At 41.2% G+C, this 18,727-nt stretch overlaps 1 protein-coding gene across 7 annotated transcripts in view; it reads left to right on the forward strand.

Annotated features, from left to right (window-relative positions):
* The window catches only part of DIXDC1 (DIX domain containing 1), a 95,502-nt gene that overhangs the window by 58,731 nt on the left and 18,044 nt on the right, over window positions 1-18,727 (forward strand). For 5 of the 7 annotated variants that reach the window (XM_017517659.2, XM_017517658.2, XM_017517660.2 and 2 more), the window contains 10 exons: window positions 3,108-3,197; window positions 4,988-5,041; window positions 6,777-6,827; window positions 8,976-9,080; window positions 9,514-9,567; window positions 10,071-10,163; window positions 10,244-10,315; window positions 11,215-11,304; window positions 11,603-11,764; window positions 12,282-12,348. In XM_017517659.2, the coding sequence (XP_017373148.1) occupies window positions 3,108-3,197; window positions 4,988-5,041; window positions 6,777-6,827; window positions 8,976-9,080; window positions 9,514-9,567; window positions 10,071-10,163; window positions 10,244-10,315; window positions 11,215-11,304; window positions 11,603-11,764; window positions 12,282-12,348 (838 nt within the window). Of the gene's footprint in view, window positions 1-3,107; window positions 3,198-4,987; window positions 5,042-6,776; window positions 6,828-8,975; window positions 9,081-9,513; window positions 9,568-10,070; window positions 10,164-10,243; window positions 10,316-11,214; window positions 11,305-11,602; window positions 11,765-12,281; window positions 12,349-12,482; window positions 13,226-18,727 lie in introns of those variants that run through there. The other 2 variants (XM_017517663.2, XM_017517661.2) reach the window with 2 other exon arrangements.

Raw genomic sequence — 18,727 nt, forward strand, 5'->3', positions numbered from 1 at the left:
TGAGTACTTTAAATGAACTTTGTGGGCTACTGTTCATAGCACAGCACTTAGGATTTCGGCAAGCCCAGGAGCCATTACTGACCCCTAGCAAGCCCTTATTCTTGACTCTCTGCTACACAGGTGGGCTTGTACCCCATATGTGGCTATAGACCTGCAATTGCAGCTTTAACCAAAGAATGGCACTGAATAGTCAGGGATTTTTTCCTAGAAATTCTCTAGCAGGAAGAGTGTAAGAGTCAATAATGCTGACAGGTTTCTATTTGAGTTTAGCTAAGGGATTTAGCACACTCCTAATACATGTGCAAATGGATGTCAAGGCGTAACGGTCAGGTAGAAGAGGTTTTTCGTTAAGCAACATCGCCCTTCAGTTTTTCCTATACCTGTAGTGCCAGCTCGGCAAATCTACCGCAGAGACTGACTGACCCACCCTCAGTGACCCCCTGGATTCCTGTCTTTGTGTGTCTTTGACTGTTTAGGGGAGCCCTTGTAGTGTGCTGATGACCCTGAAATTGCCTAGGAATATTCCTTTCTGTTTGTGCTGGGAACTGCAGTGCTTCAGAATTGTCAAATATTTATGGACACGTAAACAAAGCCCACATTATGTGTGTGGCTTTGGCAGCCGGCAGGCGGTGGAGGGCGTGCTCCCAGCCAGCCTGCAACAGGGTAGGGACTCAAAGGGTTCCTAAAGAAAAAAGGAGATTGGTGCTTCGGCAAAGCAGTTTGCATAATGTATGCCCCAGGAACGGAGAAGTGTGGGAGGAATGTTTCCTAAAGAAAGTTGTTGGTTTTCCTTCATTTGCTCTGTATTTTTAAAATGGCTGGCTTATGAGGCCTTTTAGATCTCTTTTCTGCCACTCCATTAACGAATACCTTCATGGAATGTTTTTGTGTGTGTTCTGTTTGCATAGGAAGTATGCCATGAAGAATTTAGGGATTATACCCAACCGGGTTGTTCCCAGGAAAATTCGCATTATATGAACATAGATATTCATCAGTTTGGCTCTCAGTTTGTTTGCATTTCTTAGTCCGGGAGAAATTCGATGGCAGATTAGACAGAAAAAGAAGAGAACTGACAGGCAGAAAGTCAGCATCTTAATATTCCCTGCAAACAGAAGAGTTTTAATTCACAGCCACATGATCACAATGAGAATTCAGTTCCATTGTAGAATACAAAAGGGCTCACAGCATCCACTGGGCTTCTTAACTCTTTCACTGATTAACAAGTTGCATGCTAAGCCACATCCAAGGTTTCTGACCTATTAGTATTCCTTAGTTAGAACCCTTTGAACAGCTTGCAGTTATACTTGATATTTCCATAATGTTGAAATGCCCTGACCTCCCTGGGGTCCTGTATCTTCTTATATATGTCTGTACCTGTTGCCATGACTCTGTGAGATAGCCAAATTCATTTGACTTACTCAAATTTTATTATTAGCTTTTGGTAGATCAACTGCTGTCTGGATTTTATTTTATTGATTGATTGATTGATTGAGATGGGAGTCTCGCTGTGTTACCCAGGCTGGAGTGCGGTGGCATGATCATGGCTCAATGCAGCCTTGGTCTCCTAGACTCAAGTGATCCTCCCACCTCAGCCTCTTGAGTAGCTGGGACCACATGCATGTGCTATCATGCCCAACTAATTTAAATTTTTTTTTATAAAGACAGAGTCCCACTATGTTGCCCAGGCTGGTCTCAAACTCCTAGGCTTAAGGGATCTTCCTGCCTCGGCCTCCCAAAGTTCTAGGATTATAGGTGTGAGCCACCTTGCCCAGCTGAATTTGTGTTATATTTACTGAAATAAGAAACAGCTTCTGTAACTCCTCTCTTTTGAATCAAGACAGAATTGATTCAGATATAAAATGGGGTCACATTTTTCAGTTTTTCACTGATCTGATGGATACCTGCAGGGACAGATCCAAGTTTTGTGAGTCCTGAAGTATATAATTTGTGTCTATGCAGGGGGACTTCTTAAAGAATAAGATTATAAAGTTATGACTATAATAATTAGGTATAGGCCAGACATGGTGGCTCACACCTGTAATCCCAGCCCTTTGGGAGGCCAAGGCTGGCGGATTGCTTGAGATCACGAGTTTGAGACCAGCCTGGGCAATATGGCAAAACCCTGTCTCTACTAAAAATACAAAAATTAGCCAGATACAATGGCACATGCCTCTAATCCCAGCTACTTGGGAGACTGAGACATGAGAATTGCTTGAACCCTGGATTACAGTGAGCCAAAATCATATCACTGCACTCCAGCCTGGGTGACAAAGTGAGACTCTGTCTCCAATAATAATAATAACAATTAGGGGCCGGGCATGGTGGCTCACGCCTGTAATTCAAGCACTTTGGAGGTCAAGGTGGGCGGATCACGTGAGGTCGGGGGTTCAAGACCAGCCTGACCAACATGGTGAAACCCTGTCTTAATAAAAAAAAAAACAAAAAAACAATTAGGTAGAGGACCATGGGAGAGGCAATACATGCGGGGGGCATAAAGCTGTAGATTTCTTAGCTTCATGGTAAATCTGCCTCCCCATTCCACCTACTTATATATTCTAATGAAAACAGCCTGGTATCAGGAGCTAAAATGAATGGGGACATCACTCTGCAAATGTTTTCCTTCTTGTTCTATACAAGTTGATTTAGGGAATAAAAATGCAGAATTATTAAACAAAAATCAAACCGGAATGCTCCAAATATATTCCAAATAATTCAATATAATACTCATTTCTAAGCTGTGATGAGTCTACACTGCTTTTAGATCGTTTTTTCTTTCTGGTAAAATTGAATTTGAGCAGCTCCAGTTTGAAATGTGTTGTATCTCTTTTGAAAGAAAGATTTGTTTTTAGATTTTCTTCTGGGGCCAAGGTACGTTGAAAAGGAGCAGTAGGGTGTCCAGAGAGTTGAAAGAGCCAGAGCATGCGCTTGACGAAAGGAACTAGTCCCAGGGTGAGCAATGGGAAGTATCCAAGGAGCAAACATTACCCACAGAATTTCTTGAGGAAGCTGAGTTGTGATTTGAATTTGGGGTGAGCTTACGAAGCTCAGCTCAGGACTAAGTTATCTGATGGAGAGTTAGGTTTCTTTCTGCCTTTGTGGTTATACAGGCCTTACTCCTCAACGGATCCTTACCTGAAGATGAACAGGAGAGGCCCTTGGCCCTCTGTGAACCAGGTGTCAATCCTGAGGAACAACTGGTGAGCTCCATCTTTTGTGACTGGACACTAAATTTGTATGTATTTGACTTATATTTAGCACTTGACACTGCTGTTCATGCCTTCTTGAAATGCTATCTTCCTTGTTCAGTTCTCCTGGTTTTCATCCTATGTTTTTGACCATTGTTTCCTTCTTCATTCATTTAATAAACAAATATTTATTGAGTGCTGACTATATGCCAGGCACTATTTCAACATGCTGGAGATATGGTAGTAACAAAACACACCTAAGATCCTACCCTTATGGAATTTACATTCAAGTTCTCTTTGAAGCTTCTCTTTTTCTGCCTGTGCCTTTAATGTTGGTGTTCCTCAGCATTCCAGCCTAGGTCCTCATGTGTCTTAAACATTCACCTGGGCAGTAGTATCTGCCTCCATTTCTTCACTCACTTCCCACTTGCTTCTCATGTATTTATTTCCAGCTCAGCTCTCACTGTGGATTTCTAGATTTATGTATGCAATATGCAACTGCCTACTTATTATCTCCACTTGTAAGTCCCATAAGCATCTCAATTTCAGTGAGTCCTAAATTAAAGTTTTTCCATCCTCTGCCCAACCACCAAAGCTACTTGTCCTTTTGCATATCTATTTTGGATACCAAAATGTGCCAAACAGAAATCTGGATATTATCCTTGAATCCTTTCTTACCCTTCCCTCTATATCTAATCAGTCACCAAGTTTTATCAGTTTACATTTCTGATTTCTTCATCCAGTTTTCTCCATTCTCACAGCCATTTAAAAATCAAGCCTCCATCCAGTATTCTATGAGTGGATCCCCTGGGGTCAGGAGTTCAAGATCAGCCTGGCCAACATGGTAAAATCCCATCTCTACTAAAAATACAAAAATTAGCTGGGCATGGTGGCTGACACATGTAGTCCCACCTACTTGGGAGGCTGAGGCAGGATAATTGCTTCAACCTGGGAGGCGGAGGTTTCAGTGAGCCGAGATCGCACCACTGCACTCCAGCATGGGTGACAGTGTGAGACTGTCTCAGACAAACAAACAAACAAAAAGCCTCTATCCAGTATTCTAGCAGCCTTATAACTGGTTTTCCTGATTCCTCTCCTGTCTTCTTCTAATTCATTTTTTGTAAAACAGCAAGAGTAATTTGCCTTAAAGACAAAGTTCATTTTGTTACCCTTCTGCATAAAACTTTTCATTGATTCCCCATTGCCCTCACTGGCCTTTCATGATCTGGCCCTAATATTTCTTGCCAACTTCATCTCTTGCCGTTTCTTCTTCCCTTTTCCACACCCCTGCACCCAATCCCCTAATACTTATTCTTTTTTTTTTTTTTTTTTGACAGAGTCTTGCCCTGTCGCCCAGTGGCACAGTCTTGGCTCACTGCAACCTCTGTCTCCCAGGTTCAAGTGATTCTCCTGCCTCAGCCTCCTGAGTAGCTGGGATTACAGGTGTGCACCACCATGTCTGGCTAATTTTTGTATTTTTAGTAGAGATGGGGTTTCACCATGTTGGCCAAGCTGGTCTGAAACACCTGACCTCAAGTGACTGCCTTGGCCTCCCAAAGTGCTGCGATTACAGGTTTGAGGAACCATGCCCAGCCCACCCATACTTATTCTAAGCTTTATCCATATAGGTCTACTTGCAATTTGATGCATATGTTTCCATCAGAGAGCAGAAACTGTTTCCTGTTCTTCGTATCCACAGTACAGAGCTGGCATCTAGTAGTGCTCAATAAATATTTGTTAAATGAGTGGCCTCTGAACTTCACAGCATAGGTGCTTAGCCATCTCTTTTTGCCGTATTTCAGATTATAATCCAAAGTCGTCTGGATCAGAGTATGGAGGAGAATCAGGACTTAAAGGTATGTCAAGACATGTACATTTTACCCTTTAAAAATATTATGGGAATGTTAAACAGCTTCAAGAGGGAAAGAGATTTCAGAATTGGAATCTTTCCTGTATTGGTATTATGTTTTTACTTGAAAGAGAAGGATACATCCCAAATATGTCAGGAAGGTAATAACTTTTGAATCCTGGTGGTAGTTAATAGAATTTCTGTTTCATTATTGGTTGTACCATTCTATATGTTTGCAATATTTCATGTTTTTTTCTTTAATTAAAGAAAAAATGTAATACCAGTACAGTCTTTTTTTATGAATACTTATCAGAATTCTTTTAGGTCAGTGATTCCTAGCTTTTCTTTGGGTCATAAGTATATGACTAAGGCCATTAACCCTCTCCCTACAAGCATGCATGTATATATATACTCATACTCATAGACATGAATTTGTTTTTTTGAGACAGAGTCTCACTCTGTCACCCAGGCTGGAGTGCAATGGCACAGTCTCAGCTCACTGCAACCTCCGCCTCCCGGGTTCAAGCGATTCTCCTGTCTCAGCCTCCCAAGTAGCTGGGACAACAGGTGCCCGCCACCACACTTGGCTAATTTTTGTATTTTTAGTAGAGATGGGGTTTCACTTTGTTGGCCAGGCTTGTCTCGAACTCCTGACCTCCTTGGCCTGCCAAAGTGCTGGGATTACAGGCATGAGCCATCACGCCTGGCCAACATGAATTTTTAATAGAGCAACTTTTATTTATTTGTTTTGTTTTGTTTGTTTGTTTTTTGAGACAGAGTCTCACTCTGTCAACCAGACTGAGTACACAATGGCATGATCATGACTAGCTGCAGCTTCGACCTCACAACCTCAAGTGATCTTCCCACCTCAGCCTTCCAAGTAGCTGGGGCTTCAGGAACACACCACTATGCCTAGCTAATTTTTGTATTTTTTGTATAGATTGCTGTCACCTTGTTGCCTAGGCTGGTCTTGAACTCCTGGACTCAAGTGATTCTCGCATCTTGGCCTCCCAAAATGCTGGAATTATAGGCATGAACCACTGTGCCCAGCCTAATAGAGCAACTTTTGAGCCCATCTGTGGAGTTCAAGTTACAAATCCACATTTTAGATATGTTAATTGCAAACTCTTGATGTGATACAATAGGAGGAGATGAGATTGGGGTCTGGATTATGGTTGTTCCCCTTCTAAAATCGATTACCTAGTGACAATCGTTTACATATATTTTATCTATTGCAAGTGAATGTTAATTACTCAGTATTTCATTGTTAGGCTAAATGTGTTTTTGTTTGCCCCACTTTTGAAGAACCAGAAACACTCCAACCCTTTGCTGAACATTAAGAATAGAGATAATTATTTAATCACATTGGGGGTAGGCATATTTAATCATATATTCAGTGAGAAGGATTTAGATTATTATAATTAGGTTTTCCTGTTGGTGAAGATTGCTAAATATAGAAATGAGAGCCTATGGGAATTATGGGGCATCATCTTTCTTGGCAACTCTTCTCTACCTGAGCAGTTAAGCCTGGGTGCCAACAGAGAAGAACGGAATGATTCTCTTCTTGTTTCTGTGGATCAGCCATTGTACTGCTCACTGGACCAGAACTGTTCTGCCTTAGTAGAGGGTTAATTTTTCATGGAATGATCAACTGAGTTTTGTCCTCTTGCCGACAGTATGAGGTAATGCATTATGAAGCAACCCAGATGTCACCATCTGATCTAACTATATTTGGTTTGCAGAAGGAGCTGCTGAAATGTAAACAAGAAGCCAGAAACTTACAAGGGATAAAGGTAAAAAAGGAAGACATTTAATTCTTTAAATACTCTGCAACATAAAGTAGTCTATTGGTGAGTGGTGAGAGTTGGAATTTTCTGTGGACCTTTAATAGCTCTGTGCTATTGGTAAAGAAAGGGCTTTGTGGGAGGGAAGTGAGACATGTCGAGGAATATACCTTTGTTTTGCTGAGGCTTATTTCTAGTAGTTATGACTCATGGTGCTGCCATTTCCATCTGTGCCACCTTGATTGTCTCTGTATGTAAAGGAATCCTCTTCAATGTGAAAGAATGTCTTTTAAAAAATTATAATTTACTTAACACTGAAATTTCCTTTGACATGATCAGTAAAAAAAAAAAAAAAGAAAACTTATAATTTACTTTGTTTTTGAATACTTAACTAACATTCAAATCATTTAAAGGTATAAAAAAATAAACCAGCCGGGTATAGTGGCTCACGCCTGTAATCCAAGCACTTTGGAGGCCAAGGCGGGTGGATCACCTGAGGTTGGGAGTTCAAGACCAGCCTGACTAACATGGTGAAACCTTGTCTTTAAAAAAAAAATAAATTAATTTAAAAAATAAATAAACCATGCATGAAGAGTTTGCTTGCCAGCCCTCTTCCCTCAGTTACCTAGTTCTCTTTCCTAAAGGCATCTTTTTTTTTTAGAGACGGAGTATCACTCTGTCTCCCAGGCTGGAGTGCAGTGGCGTGATCTTGGCTTACTGCAACCTCCACCTGCCGGGTTCAAGCAATTCTCCTGCCTCAGCCTCCTGAGTAGCTGGGATTATAGGTGCCCGCCATTATACCTGGCTAATGTTAGCCAGGCTGGTCTTGAACTCCTGACCTCAGGTGATCCACCCACCTTAGCCTCCCAGTGCTGGGATTACAGATGTGAGTCGCCACACCCAGCCTCCTAGAGGCATCTTAACAGTTATGAGCACATCAGTGTGTATATTGTTTTCCTCCATGGTTTTACTCAAATGGCAGTATACTATAAATATATCTTAATACCTTGCTTTTTTTTCACTTAGTAGTGTATCTTTGAGCTCATTCCATGTCAGTAGTACATAAAAACTTTCCTAGGTCTTTTTTATGGCTGCATAATATTTCACTGTATATATACATATATGCTGAATGATTTATTATATATGATAATTTCCAATCTTTTGCTAATATAAACAATGATCTAACAGCCTTGACTCTATGTCATTTCACCCAAATGGGAGTATATTTGTGGAATAATACCTAGAAGTAGAAGAGGATGTTTTTAAGTTGCTGTTTTTCCCCTCTTCCTTATGTATCCATTCATGGGCTAGACTAGAGTTATCACTCAGCAACATTTTCCAAAGTATATTCTGTAGGCTTCATACTTTGGAAACATTTCTGAAAACAAATGTGTTCCATGGTCAGATAAGTTTGAGAAATGCTCTGCAGTCTTGAAGACTCCCTGTGAATAATAACATATTAAAGGATCTGAAAAGGTCTGCCAAAAAGAGGTTGGCCTAAAAATGACTTAGAATTATTAACCACAGAAGTATCTTTTCTCCCACGTAATGCCGTGGGGCACAATAATGTCCCATGGAGCACACTTTGAGAAATATTCCTTTAAACTACTGATGCTAAGGGTATCTTAGTACCTTTACCATGTACTGTCATGGGAGAGAGCATAATTAAGAATGGGTTCCCACATTCTTCAGAGTCTGTACCATTTCTTTGCAATCTGTAAAGAGAGAAAAGTCAGGACAAATGTATTAGAATGCAGCCCTAGTCCATTAGTTCCATTTGAAGCCACCATGGTCGATGGAATTTGTCATAACTGTCCTTATAAGTAAGGATATCCAGCTCATGTTTTGTTAGGCGTGATAGGAACCAAGAGGATTCAACCTGAGGGAAAGAAAGCCTAATGCTATTAAGAAGAGAAAAAATCAGGTCTCAGTAAGTTTTATAGAATAGTGGTTAGGATTTAGCTCTGGATGCTAGCTTCGTAGAGGGGGACAGAAAAACCCCTGCTCAGCAACTTGTGGCAAGACCCTTTCACTCCATTTGTCTTCCAGTCTGCCATAATGAATGCTGGAAACACATTAAAGGGTTTAGTAATTTTTAGCGATAACTGGCTGATTGATGAATTGAGACAACAACAATTAGTATGCTTTTTCCCTTAGGATGCCTTGCAGCAGAGATTGACTCAGCAGGACACATCTGTTCTTCAGCTCAAACAAGAGCTACTGAGGGCAAACATGGACAAAGATGAGCTGCACAACCAGAATGTGAGTTAAATGAATGAGCGTTGACCTCAGTGAGCCCCATTAGCAGAACAGGTTACTGCTTGAAGTGCTATTAGATCAGCCATCCTAATCTCTTATCTTGCTTCTGGGATGTGTACCCTAAGTGTGTGCAATTATTTTTATTCCCCACTAGACTCATCTCTGTTCCTAGGTGAAAGCGTACATCATACTGGGCAGGAAGGTCCTTGATATCCTCTTCAACTTTGAGGACACTGAGATATAGAGGCAAAATTGTGGTTCTACAGTCTAATTATTTCACTACAAATGTGGAGAGCAGCTGTGTATTTTTACCATCATGCCCTGTTTGTGCTACATACTGTAACTGCCAACATTAACTATGGTTACTAAGTAGCTGATTTCCTTGAGGGTTAGCAGACAATACCTCCCTGCCGTGAATTCTTTCCTATCCTTGCAGGTGGATCTGCAGAGGAAGCTTGATGAGAGGAACCGGCTCTTGGGAGAATATAAAGTAAGAATGAATATCAGGTTGGAAATGACTTCCACTGACCTTTCATGAACAGCTCATTATTGTTGCTCAAAAAACACTTAAGTATTCTAGTCTCATCCTTGCTTTTTATTTTTTATTATTTTTTTCATCCTTGCTTTTTAGAAGGAAGTATTTTTCTGTGTCCCCTGATACACTAGCCCTAAAGGATAAATGGCACAGCTAGGAGAGGGAGCACAGAATTAGGGGTCTGGAAACTTCAGTTCTAGTCTCACCTTTATCTCTGACTAGTGTGAATGGCTCAGAGTGGTCCTCCTACAAGTGGTAGTTCCCTTCCTCATTACTATCGAAGAATCCTCTGCACTGTGTTAGACTATTAAGGTGTGTAAAGTCTTCCTGGTATATTTAAGGAAAGGACTTTTTTCCCTGAGGCTCTACTTTACTTGAGTGGACATTATTTTGAAGAGGGTGAACTTTTCAGTGTTCCTGGTTTTGCCAGTCATCTGAAAGCTCTATCTTTATTGCAGAAAGAGCTAGGGCAGAAGGATCGCCTCCTTCAGCAGCACCAGGCCAAGTTAGAAGAAGCACTCCGGAAACTCTCTGATGCCAGTTACCACCAGGTCAGAACATATTCAGCCACTGATTTTCCTGTCCCTTTGGTCCAAAGAAATCCTTTTCTAATTTAGTGTCTGTTTTGCAGGTGGATCTAGAGCGAGAGCTAGAACACAAAGATGTCCTCTTGGCTCACTGTATGAAAAGAGAGGCTGATGAGGTAACCTAGACCCTGGGTTCTCCCTGCCACATTTATGAGGCAATTGGGAAGGTTGTGTTTCTGACTGAGAGCTGAACCAAGGCCACAGGATTGTTAGGAGGCTCTATGATGAGCTAGTTAAGAGGGCAGGTTCCAGAATAAGAAAATCTGGTTTCATATTCCACCTTTACCACTCCTACATTGTGTGGCCTTCAGTTGCTTATCATCTGAACCTTAGAAATAGGGCTTATGTAGGCCGGTATGGTGGCTCACGCCTGTAATCCCAGCATTTTGGGAGGCCGAGGTGGGCAGATCACCTGAGGTCAGTAGTTCAAGACCACCCTGGCTAACATGACAAAACCCCGTCTCTACTAAAAATTCAAAAAATTAGCTGAGCATGGTGGTACGTGCCTGTAACCCCAGCTACTCTGGAGGCTGAGGCAGGAGAATCACTTGAACCTGGGAGGTGGGCAGTTGCTGTGAGCTGAGATTGTGCCACGGCACTCCAGCCTTGTTGACACAGTGAAACTGTGTCTCAAAAAGCAAAACAAAACAAATATATATATATATATATATATGTTTCATATATATATGAAACAAAGCCAGGCAGTGCTGGAGTAGCATTCTGAGGCTCTCCAGTGCCATGGCAGAGGCTAGGTTGGGGGGTCTCCGGGTGGAGGTTAGCATTTCCTTCATTCACATTCAACAATGTATACTGTCAAGTGCTGGGCATACAGCAGCGACCAAAAGTGGGGAAAAGCTATACTTATGAAATATACGTTTTAATAAAGAGAGCCATTAAACAAATAAACTATTATATACTTTGTCAGGAAGTGATAAATGTAAGGAAGAAAAATAAGACAGCACATCTGGTTTACCATTCTCCCTTTAACAAGCGACATTTCTTCATGCTGCTATAGGAAACCAACTACAACAGTCACAGCTCTCAAAGCAATGGTTTTCTCCTTCCAACGGCAGGAAAAGGAGCTGCTTCAATCAGCAACAGAGGGGTAGGTACCTGGAGTTTTGATATAGACCTGCCACTTCTCGCTGAAACCAGAAGAGTGCCAAAGCCATGGCCAGTGGATGAGGCCTTTTAGAGTCCACTTCCCTAATTCTTGGATCTGTGGAGTATGTAAAGATGTGAGGCACTTGCTATCCAAAATTAAGAATTAGTGGGCAAACCATAGGCCTGCTTCTGTAGGGGTAAAAAATCTCTTCTGGAAACCTGACTCCTATATCCTTTTAAGCCTAGTGGTTGGGACATGGCACCGTGCCATGCTAGCAGCACCTTATTTTTGCCCACAGACCAGCGACCTGCAGCTTGTTCGAGATGCTCTCCGCAGCCTGCGCAACAGCTTCAGTGGCCACGATCCTCAGCATCACACCATTGACAGCTTGGAGCAGGGCATCTCCAGCCTTATGGAGCGCCTGCACGTTACGGAGACGCAGAAGAAACAAGAAAGAAAGGTAACCCTCTTGCTGTGGTGTCTCTCTTAGGCAAGCTCCTGAGAAAGCAGGGTTTTATGAATTTTAATTGAGATGAAGGCAGTGCGAAGACCTATAAGACCTTGTTAAAGGTTGCCGTTGTTTTTCTCTATTGGTTTTTCTCTCAGTGAAACTGACTATTCATCATGGTTTGACAATCCAGAGAAGGAGTTCATGGTCACTCTTGCTCCCAGCAACTGTATAGCTGTGTAAGGACTGTGGCTCTTGACCCCACAGGGTCTCTCTTTACTGCTTCTTCCCCTCCCACCCACCCCCAATGAGCTTGGCATTGGATGAGAAAATATATGGAAAATGCATTGGAAACCAGAAAGCCTTTCATATATATTATTATTGTTAGGATAAATATATTCTATTGTATATGTTGTGGAAGAGGTGGTAGAAAAGTATGTAGTATCTTAAGCACATGTTTATGATTTAAATATCTTGGTTAAGCTCTCCCATTGATCCTAACTCCTGTGATTTTTGTGTGGCTCCCCAGGTTCGGGTCAAGTCACCCAGAACTCAAGTAGGGAGTGAATACCGGGAGTCCTGGCCCCCTAATTCAAGTAAGTACTCGTTTTTGGTCAGTAGGGACTCCTAGCATATTAGACCGGAAATTTAGTATTTTTCACACTACCAGTATTTTGGAGAGGTAATTTTTCTTGTAGTACCTCACTTTTATGCTATTTTGTTTCTGTAGCAATACTGGAATTGAGTTAGTTCTACGACTGTGAAGACATATGCCATCACCACCCCCAGTGCCATTCAGCCACATGCAGGCAGGATGTTGTTGACTCAGAGAGGGCAAAATATCTTTGAAGAACGTACAAGCTCAAAACATTTATGCTGAAAAAGCAAAATACAAAACAACAAAAACACATACATATATAATAAATCTTCCTACATTCCCAAATAAATAGCACAAAAAATGTCCACTTCTTCCTTGAAGCAAGGAGTTTGGTTTCTGGAGAGATATCCTTTAAAACTTTGAGTGCTTAGGGCATTTAGTTTGTCCTGCAAATGTTTGCACCATCTAGTGGCCATGGCTAGAAAGTATATTTTAACCTGCTCCATGCCCACTTACATTTTTTCCCATTTGTTCAAACTTGTTGGGGAGCTACCCTGTCTGGTAACTTCTATTTTAGTTTGTATTTTGCCTTTTGGCTTAGTTCACACTTTCTTATCTTTTAATCAGGCCTAATTGAAAGATATCTAAATAATTTATAAAAACCAAATAGTGAAAAGCTGACTGGAAACAAATTTTTATGTTAAATATACAATTTTTAAAACCACATTAAGAAACCTAAAGAAAAATACTGAAAATACTTGCAAAAATATGAAATGTAAAAATTTTTTTGTAGAGTAAATAAAATAGCATTTTAAACCTCTGATCCCAGCTATCTTAAACTTTTGGATGATGTATCTATGCTGAGAATGAAAGAAATTTATTTATTTAATTATTTTGGTGGAGGGGAGGGATGGAGTTTTGCTCTTGTCACCCAGGCTGGAGGGCACTGTTATGATCTCTGCTCACTGCAACCTCCACTTCCTGGGTTCAAGCGATTCTCCTGCTCAGCCTCCCCAGTAGCTGGGATTATAGACATGTACCACCATGCCTGGCTAATTTTTGTGTTTTTAGTAAAGATGGGGTTTTGCCACGTTGGCAACAAATTATTTTATTACCAGAATTAGTTTCAGTTTTCTAGCAATGTTTCAAAATGGTCATTTATATCATTTGGAGATATTATTTTATTATTATTTTATTCATTGATTTCTTCAGATTAGTGTAAACTGCCAATGTCAATAGGTGTAAATATTTAGAAATTTCTTTTTTGGCTGAGCACGGTAGTTTAATCCCAGCACTTTGGGAGGCTGAGGTGGGTGGATCAGAAGGTCAAGAGATCGAGACCATCCTGGCCAACATGGTGAAACCCTGTCTCTACTAAAATACAAAAATTAGCTGGGCATGGTGGTTCATGCCTGTAGTCCCAGCTACTCAGGAGGCTGAGGCAGGAGATTGCCTTAACCCAGGAGGCAGAGGTTGCAGTGAGCCAAGATCACGCCACTACACTCCAGCCTGGCGACAGAGTGAGACTCTGTCTCAAAAAAAAAAAAAAAAAAAAAAAAAAAAAAAAAAAAAAAAAAAAAAAAAAAAAAAAAAAAAAAAAAAAAAAAAAAAAAAAAAAAAAAAAAAAAAAAAAAAAAAAAATTCTTTTCTTAAGTATAATAAATCCCCCCCCCAGAAAATTACTTTGTGCATATATAGTATTTATTTAAAATACTACAAATAAATCTACAGCTGCTTGAAAACTAGGGTGTTAATCTAATGCTTCCAGTGATATCTGTATTCACAAACAAGCTGCAATGTCTTATTTGAAAACATACACACTTGTGTAACTCTGCCAGCTCTCTAGCTACTGACTTATTTTTGTTATTCCTCTACATCTTCTTATTTATCTTATTCCTCTACATCTTAATTCTTAAAAGAATAGTGTATAGTTGCTCTCTTTTCTTCCTCACTTGCTGTTCAGTATTCAAGCCACTACAGTCTTTTATCTGCCACTCTGCTTAGTGTTCTTCTTGTTGGGTCACTGTTGACTTTCTTGTTGCCTAATCAAGTGGTTATGTTTTAAACCTTACGTTTCATTGTCTTTTCAAAAGCATTTGCTATTCTCTAAAAGTCTCCTGGAAACTTTCTTCTTTTTCAGTTTCAGTGTCATTCATATTACTCATTTAACATATTTACTGAGCATCCATTATTTACCATCAATGTTAGACGCTGGAGATACAGAGATGAACAAGTTAGACTTGGCACTTGCCCTCATTGGACTTGCAGGGTAGTAAAGTAAATACCTGAGTTTTCCTTCTAGTCCTTCGTGAATCTCCTTTTATTCTGCTGTAATTATTGAGTGTTGATGTGTCCTGGGATTCCATCCAAGTGAAGCCTAAACCAAACCCTTTTCATATTGTCTTTGGCTTCCGGTAATCTCTTTCACTCCTGTGGCTTTAACTACTGTTGTGTGCCGATCATTTTTATGTTTTATCTCAAATCTCAGTTCTTTTCTGAGCTTCAGTACTATATACATATATGTATTTTTGTTTGTTTGTTTGTTTGTTTGTTTGTTTTTTGAGACAGAGTCTCACTCTGTTGCCCAGACTGGAGTTCAGTGGCCCAATCTCGACTGGCTGCAACCACCACCTCCTGGGTTCAAGTGATTCTCCTGTCTCAGCTTCCCGAGTAACTGGTATTACACATCCATGCCACCACGCCCGGCTAATTTTTTTGTTTTTAGTAGAGACAGGGTTTCACTGTGTTGCCCAGGCTGGTCTCGAACTCCTGAGCTCAGGCAGTCCACCCACCCCCACCTCCCAAAGTGCTATGATTGCAGGCGTGAGCCACCGCACCCATCCTAGTACTATATTTTAAAATGTAAACTAGATATCTCTCCCTGTATGTCCCAAGGCACGATAAAGTCATGTCCAAAACTGGACACAAAACAATAGAGTGGGGAAAATACAGAATATACAATCAAATAGATCTAGGGTACAATTTCGGCTCTGCCATTCAGGGCTGTGCATGAACATGGGCAAGAATGTTAATTAATGTCACTGAATTTTAGTTTCCTTTTTTATGGAACCAAAATAATCTTGAAGAATTTGAGCATTGAGTTAAATATCATATAGAACTCATCTAATGTACTGTGGAGCATGTGAGAGATGCAAGGCATTCCCCTCTGGCTGCGCCCTTTCTCTTTCCTTTTCAACATAATTAAATTTTCTGAAAGAGTAATGTAGTTTCTGAATCCACTTCCTTTCTTGCTGTTTACTCTTAAGGGAAAATAATAATTATTTCAGATTTAAAGTAAAACAAGTAGATTAGTGAAATCAAATTGAGAGTTCAGATAAAAACCCATATAATGAGAGAATGTTCTTTTCAACCAATGGTGCTGGAACAACTGGATATTTCCATGTGTTGGGTACCAGCCCCAACCCCGTATGTGGGTGCCCTTAGTCCCAGTGGTGACGAGGGATTGAGAAAAGGAAATAAAGACAGACACAAGAGTAGAATTTATAGCATGGGTCCAGGGGACCAACACAAGAGTGGGAACCGCACTGGCCCTGAGCTCTAGGCTCCAAACACTTTTATTATGTGCATAATCTTATTGATCTTATGGACGTGGAAAGGGAAGGTGAAGGGGTAGGTAAGATGGAGCTGGGAGCACTTGCACTTGAGATCCTTCTAAGACGAGCTAAACTAGTGCTCTGCATTTATCGCTGATTGTTATCAGGGTGCTGCTGCATCAGAAGCATAGCGGAGGAGGAGCCACCCGGTCTGAACACTCCCAACGCATCTAGGGGCTTTTATCTCCCGAGCATTGAGGACATAGAGCAATTAAAATCACTCTATATTCCAAGAACCTAGGCAGAGCCTGAGGCGTTTCGTGATCTCTGCCCTGCAAGGCTTTTCTCCTCCTTGCCAGCTCCCATCCGCAAAGACCCTCCCAGATCTTGTGAGCAGATGTTGCCTCCCTTCTCAGAGATCTTTGCACAAGCCCTCTTTAGGAGACCCTCATGCAGTCTCCACGTTGAGAAGGCATTCGTGGGACCAGAGCAGTATTCCCTGCTCTGCAACCTCCGCTCGGTGTTCCCCGGTGTTTACTGCGCTCCTGGATGGCCTTTACCTTAGGCTTCCTGTTGCTGCTTGATTTCTAATTAACTGCACCAATAATATCGTGTAGTTTGGTGTATAAACTTCAGTGTACTCTGACCCAACCAAGCTTATAATTATTTAGCTAGAATTAACATAGGTCTCCCCCTGACCATCTTGACCCACACCATGAAATGGAACCCCTTACTTCACAACATATACAAAAGTTAACTCAAGACTAGATCAATGACTTAAATATAAGAGCTTAAAGCTATAAAGTTCATAGAAGAAAACATAGAGGAAAATAATCATGACCCTGGACTTGGCAGTGGATTCTTAGATAGGACATAAAAAACATGAGCAACAAAAGAAAAAGATAAAATTGGGCTGGGCTCGGTGGTTTATGCCTGTAATCCCAGCAGTTTGGGAGGCCAAGGTGGGTGGATCAGCTGAGGTTGGGAGTTTGAGACCAGCCTGGCCAACATGGTGAAACCCCATCTCTACTAAAAATACAAAAATTAGCCGGGTGTGGTAGCAGGTTCCTGTAATCCCAGCTACTCGGGAGGCTGAGGCAGAAGAATCGCTTGAACCTAGGAGGTGGAAATTGTGGTGAGCTGCTGCAGCCTGGGTGACAGAACGAAACTCCATCTCAAAAAAATAAATAGGCCAGGCGCAGTAGCTCATGCCTGTAATCCCAGCACTTTGGGAGGCTGAGGCGGCGGGTGGATCACCTGAGATTAGGAGTTTGAAACCAGCCTGGCCAACATGGCAAAACCCCATCTCTACTAAAACTACAAAAATTAGCCGGATGTGGTGGTGGGGGCTGGTAATCCCAGCTACTCAGGGAGGCTGAGGCGCAAGAATAGCTTGAACCCAGGAGGTGGAGGTTGCAGTGAGCCGAGATTGCGCCACTGCACTCCAGCCTGGGTGACAGAGGGAGACTTGGTCTCAAAAATAAATAAACAGAAAGATAAAAGATAAAATTGGACTTCATCAACATTAAAAACTTTTGTGTGGGGCCGGGCGCGGTGGCTCACGCCTGTAATCCCAGCACTTTGGGAGGCCGAGGTAGGCAGATCATCTGAGGTAGGGAGTTCGAGACCAACCTGACCAACATGGAGAAACCCCGTCTCTACCAAAAATACAAAATTAGTTGGGTGTGGTGGTGCATGCCTGTAATCCCAGCTACTTGGGAGGCTGAGGCAGGAAAATCACTTGAACACAGGAGGCAGAGTTGCAGTGAGCTAAGATTGCACCATTACACTCCAGCCTGGGCAACAAGAGCAAAAACTCTGTCTCAAAAAAAAAAAAAAAAAAAAAAAAAAAAAACTTTTGTGCGTAGAAGAATGCTGTAGAGAAAGTAAACAGATAACCTACAGAATAGGAGAAAATATTTGCAAATCATATTGTCTGATAAGAGTCTAGGATCCATAATATATATAAAAAAAAAAAACTCTTAAAACTCACAGCAAAAGGACAAACAACCCAAGAGAAAATAGGCAAAATACTTGAATAGACATTCTCCAAAGAAGATAAACAAATGGCCAATTAACCTGTGAAAAGATGTTCAAAATCATGTCATTAGGGGAATGCAAATCAAAACCACAGTGAGAGACCACTTCACACCTTCTAGATGGTGTAAAAAAATGGAGAATAATAAGTGTCGGTGAGAATGTGGAGAATTTCGAACTGTCATACATTGCTCTGAGGATGTAAATGGTGCAGCAGCTGTGGAAGACAGCTTGGTGCTTCTTTAAAAAGTTAAACATAGAGTTACCATATGACCCAAAATAATTGAAAACAGAAGTTCAAAAAAACTTGTACATCTATGTTCATAGCAGCCATATTCACAATATTCCAAAGGTAGAAACACCCCAGATGTCCATCAACTGATGAATGGATAGACAAATTCTGGTATATGTAATCAGCAGAATATTATTCACCGATAAAGAAGAATGAAGCACTGATTCATGCTACAGCATGGATGAACCTGGAAAACATTATGCTAAGTGGAAGATGCCAGACACCAAAAGGGCACATACTGTATGAGTCCATTTATAAAAAAATGTCCAGAATAGGCAAATCCATAAAGACAGAGAGTAGAGTGGGTTAGACAGATGCCAGGGTCAGGAGTGAGAGAGGAAGAGGAAATAACTGCTCAATGAGTACAGGTTTTTGTTTTGTTTTTTGTTTGTTTGTTTGTTTGTTTGTTTGTTTTTGAGACGGAGTTTCGCTCTTGTTGCCCAGGCTGGAGTGCAATGGCGCGATCTCGTCTCACCGCAACCTCCGCCTCCTGG

This window comes from Cebus imitator, unplaced genomic scaffold (assembly GCF_001604975.1).
Source record: "Cebus imitator isolate Cc_AM_T3 unplaced genomic scaffold, Cebus_imitator-1.0 Scaffold641, whole genome shotgun sequence".
NCBI classification, from domain to species: Eukaryota; Metazoa; Chordata; class Mammalia; order Primates; family Cebidae; genus Cebus; species Cebus imitator.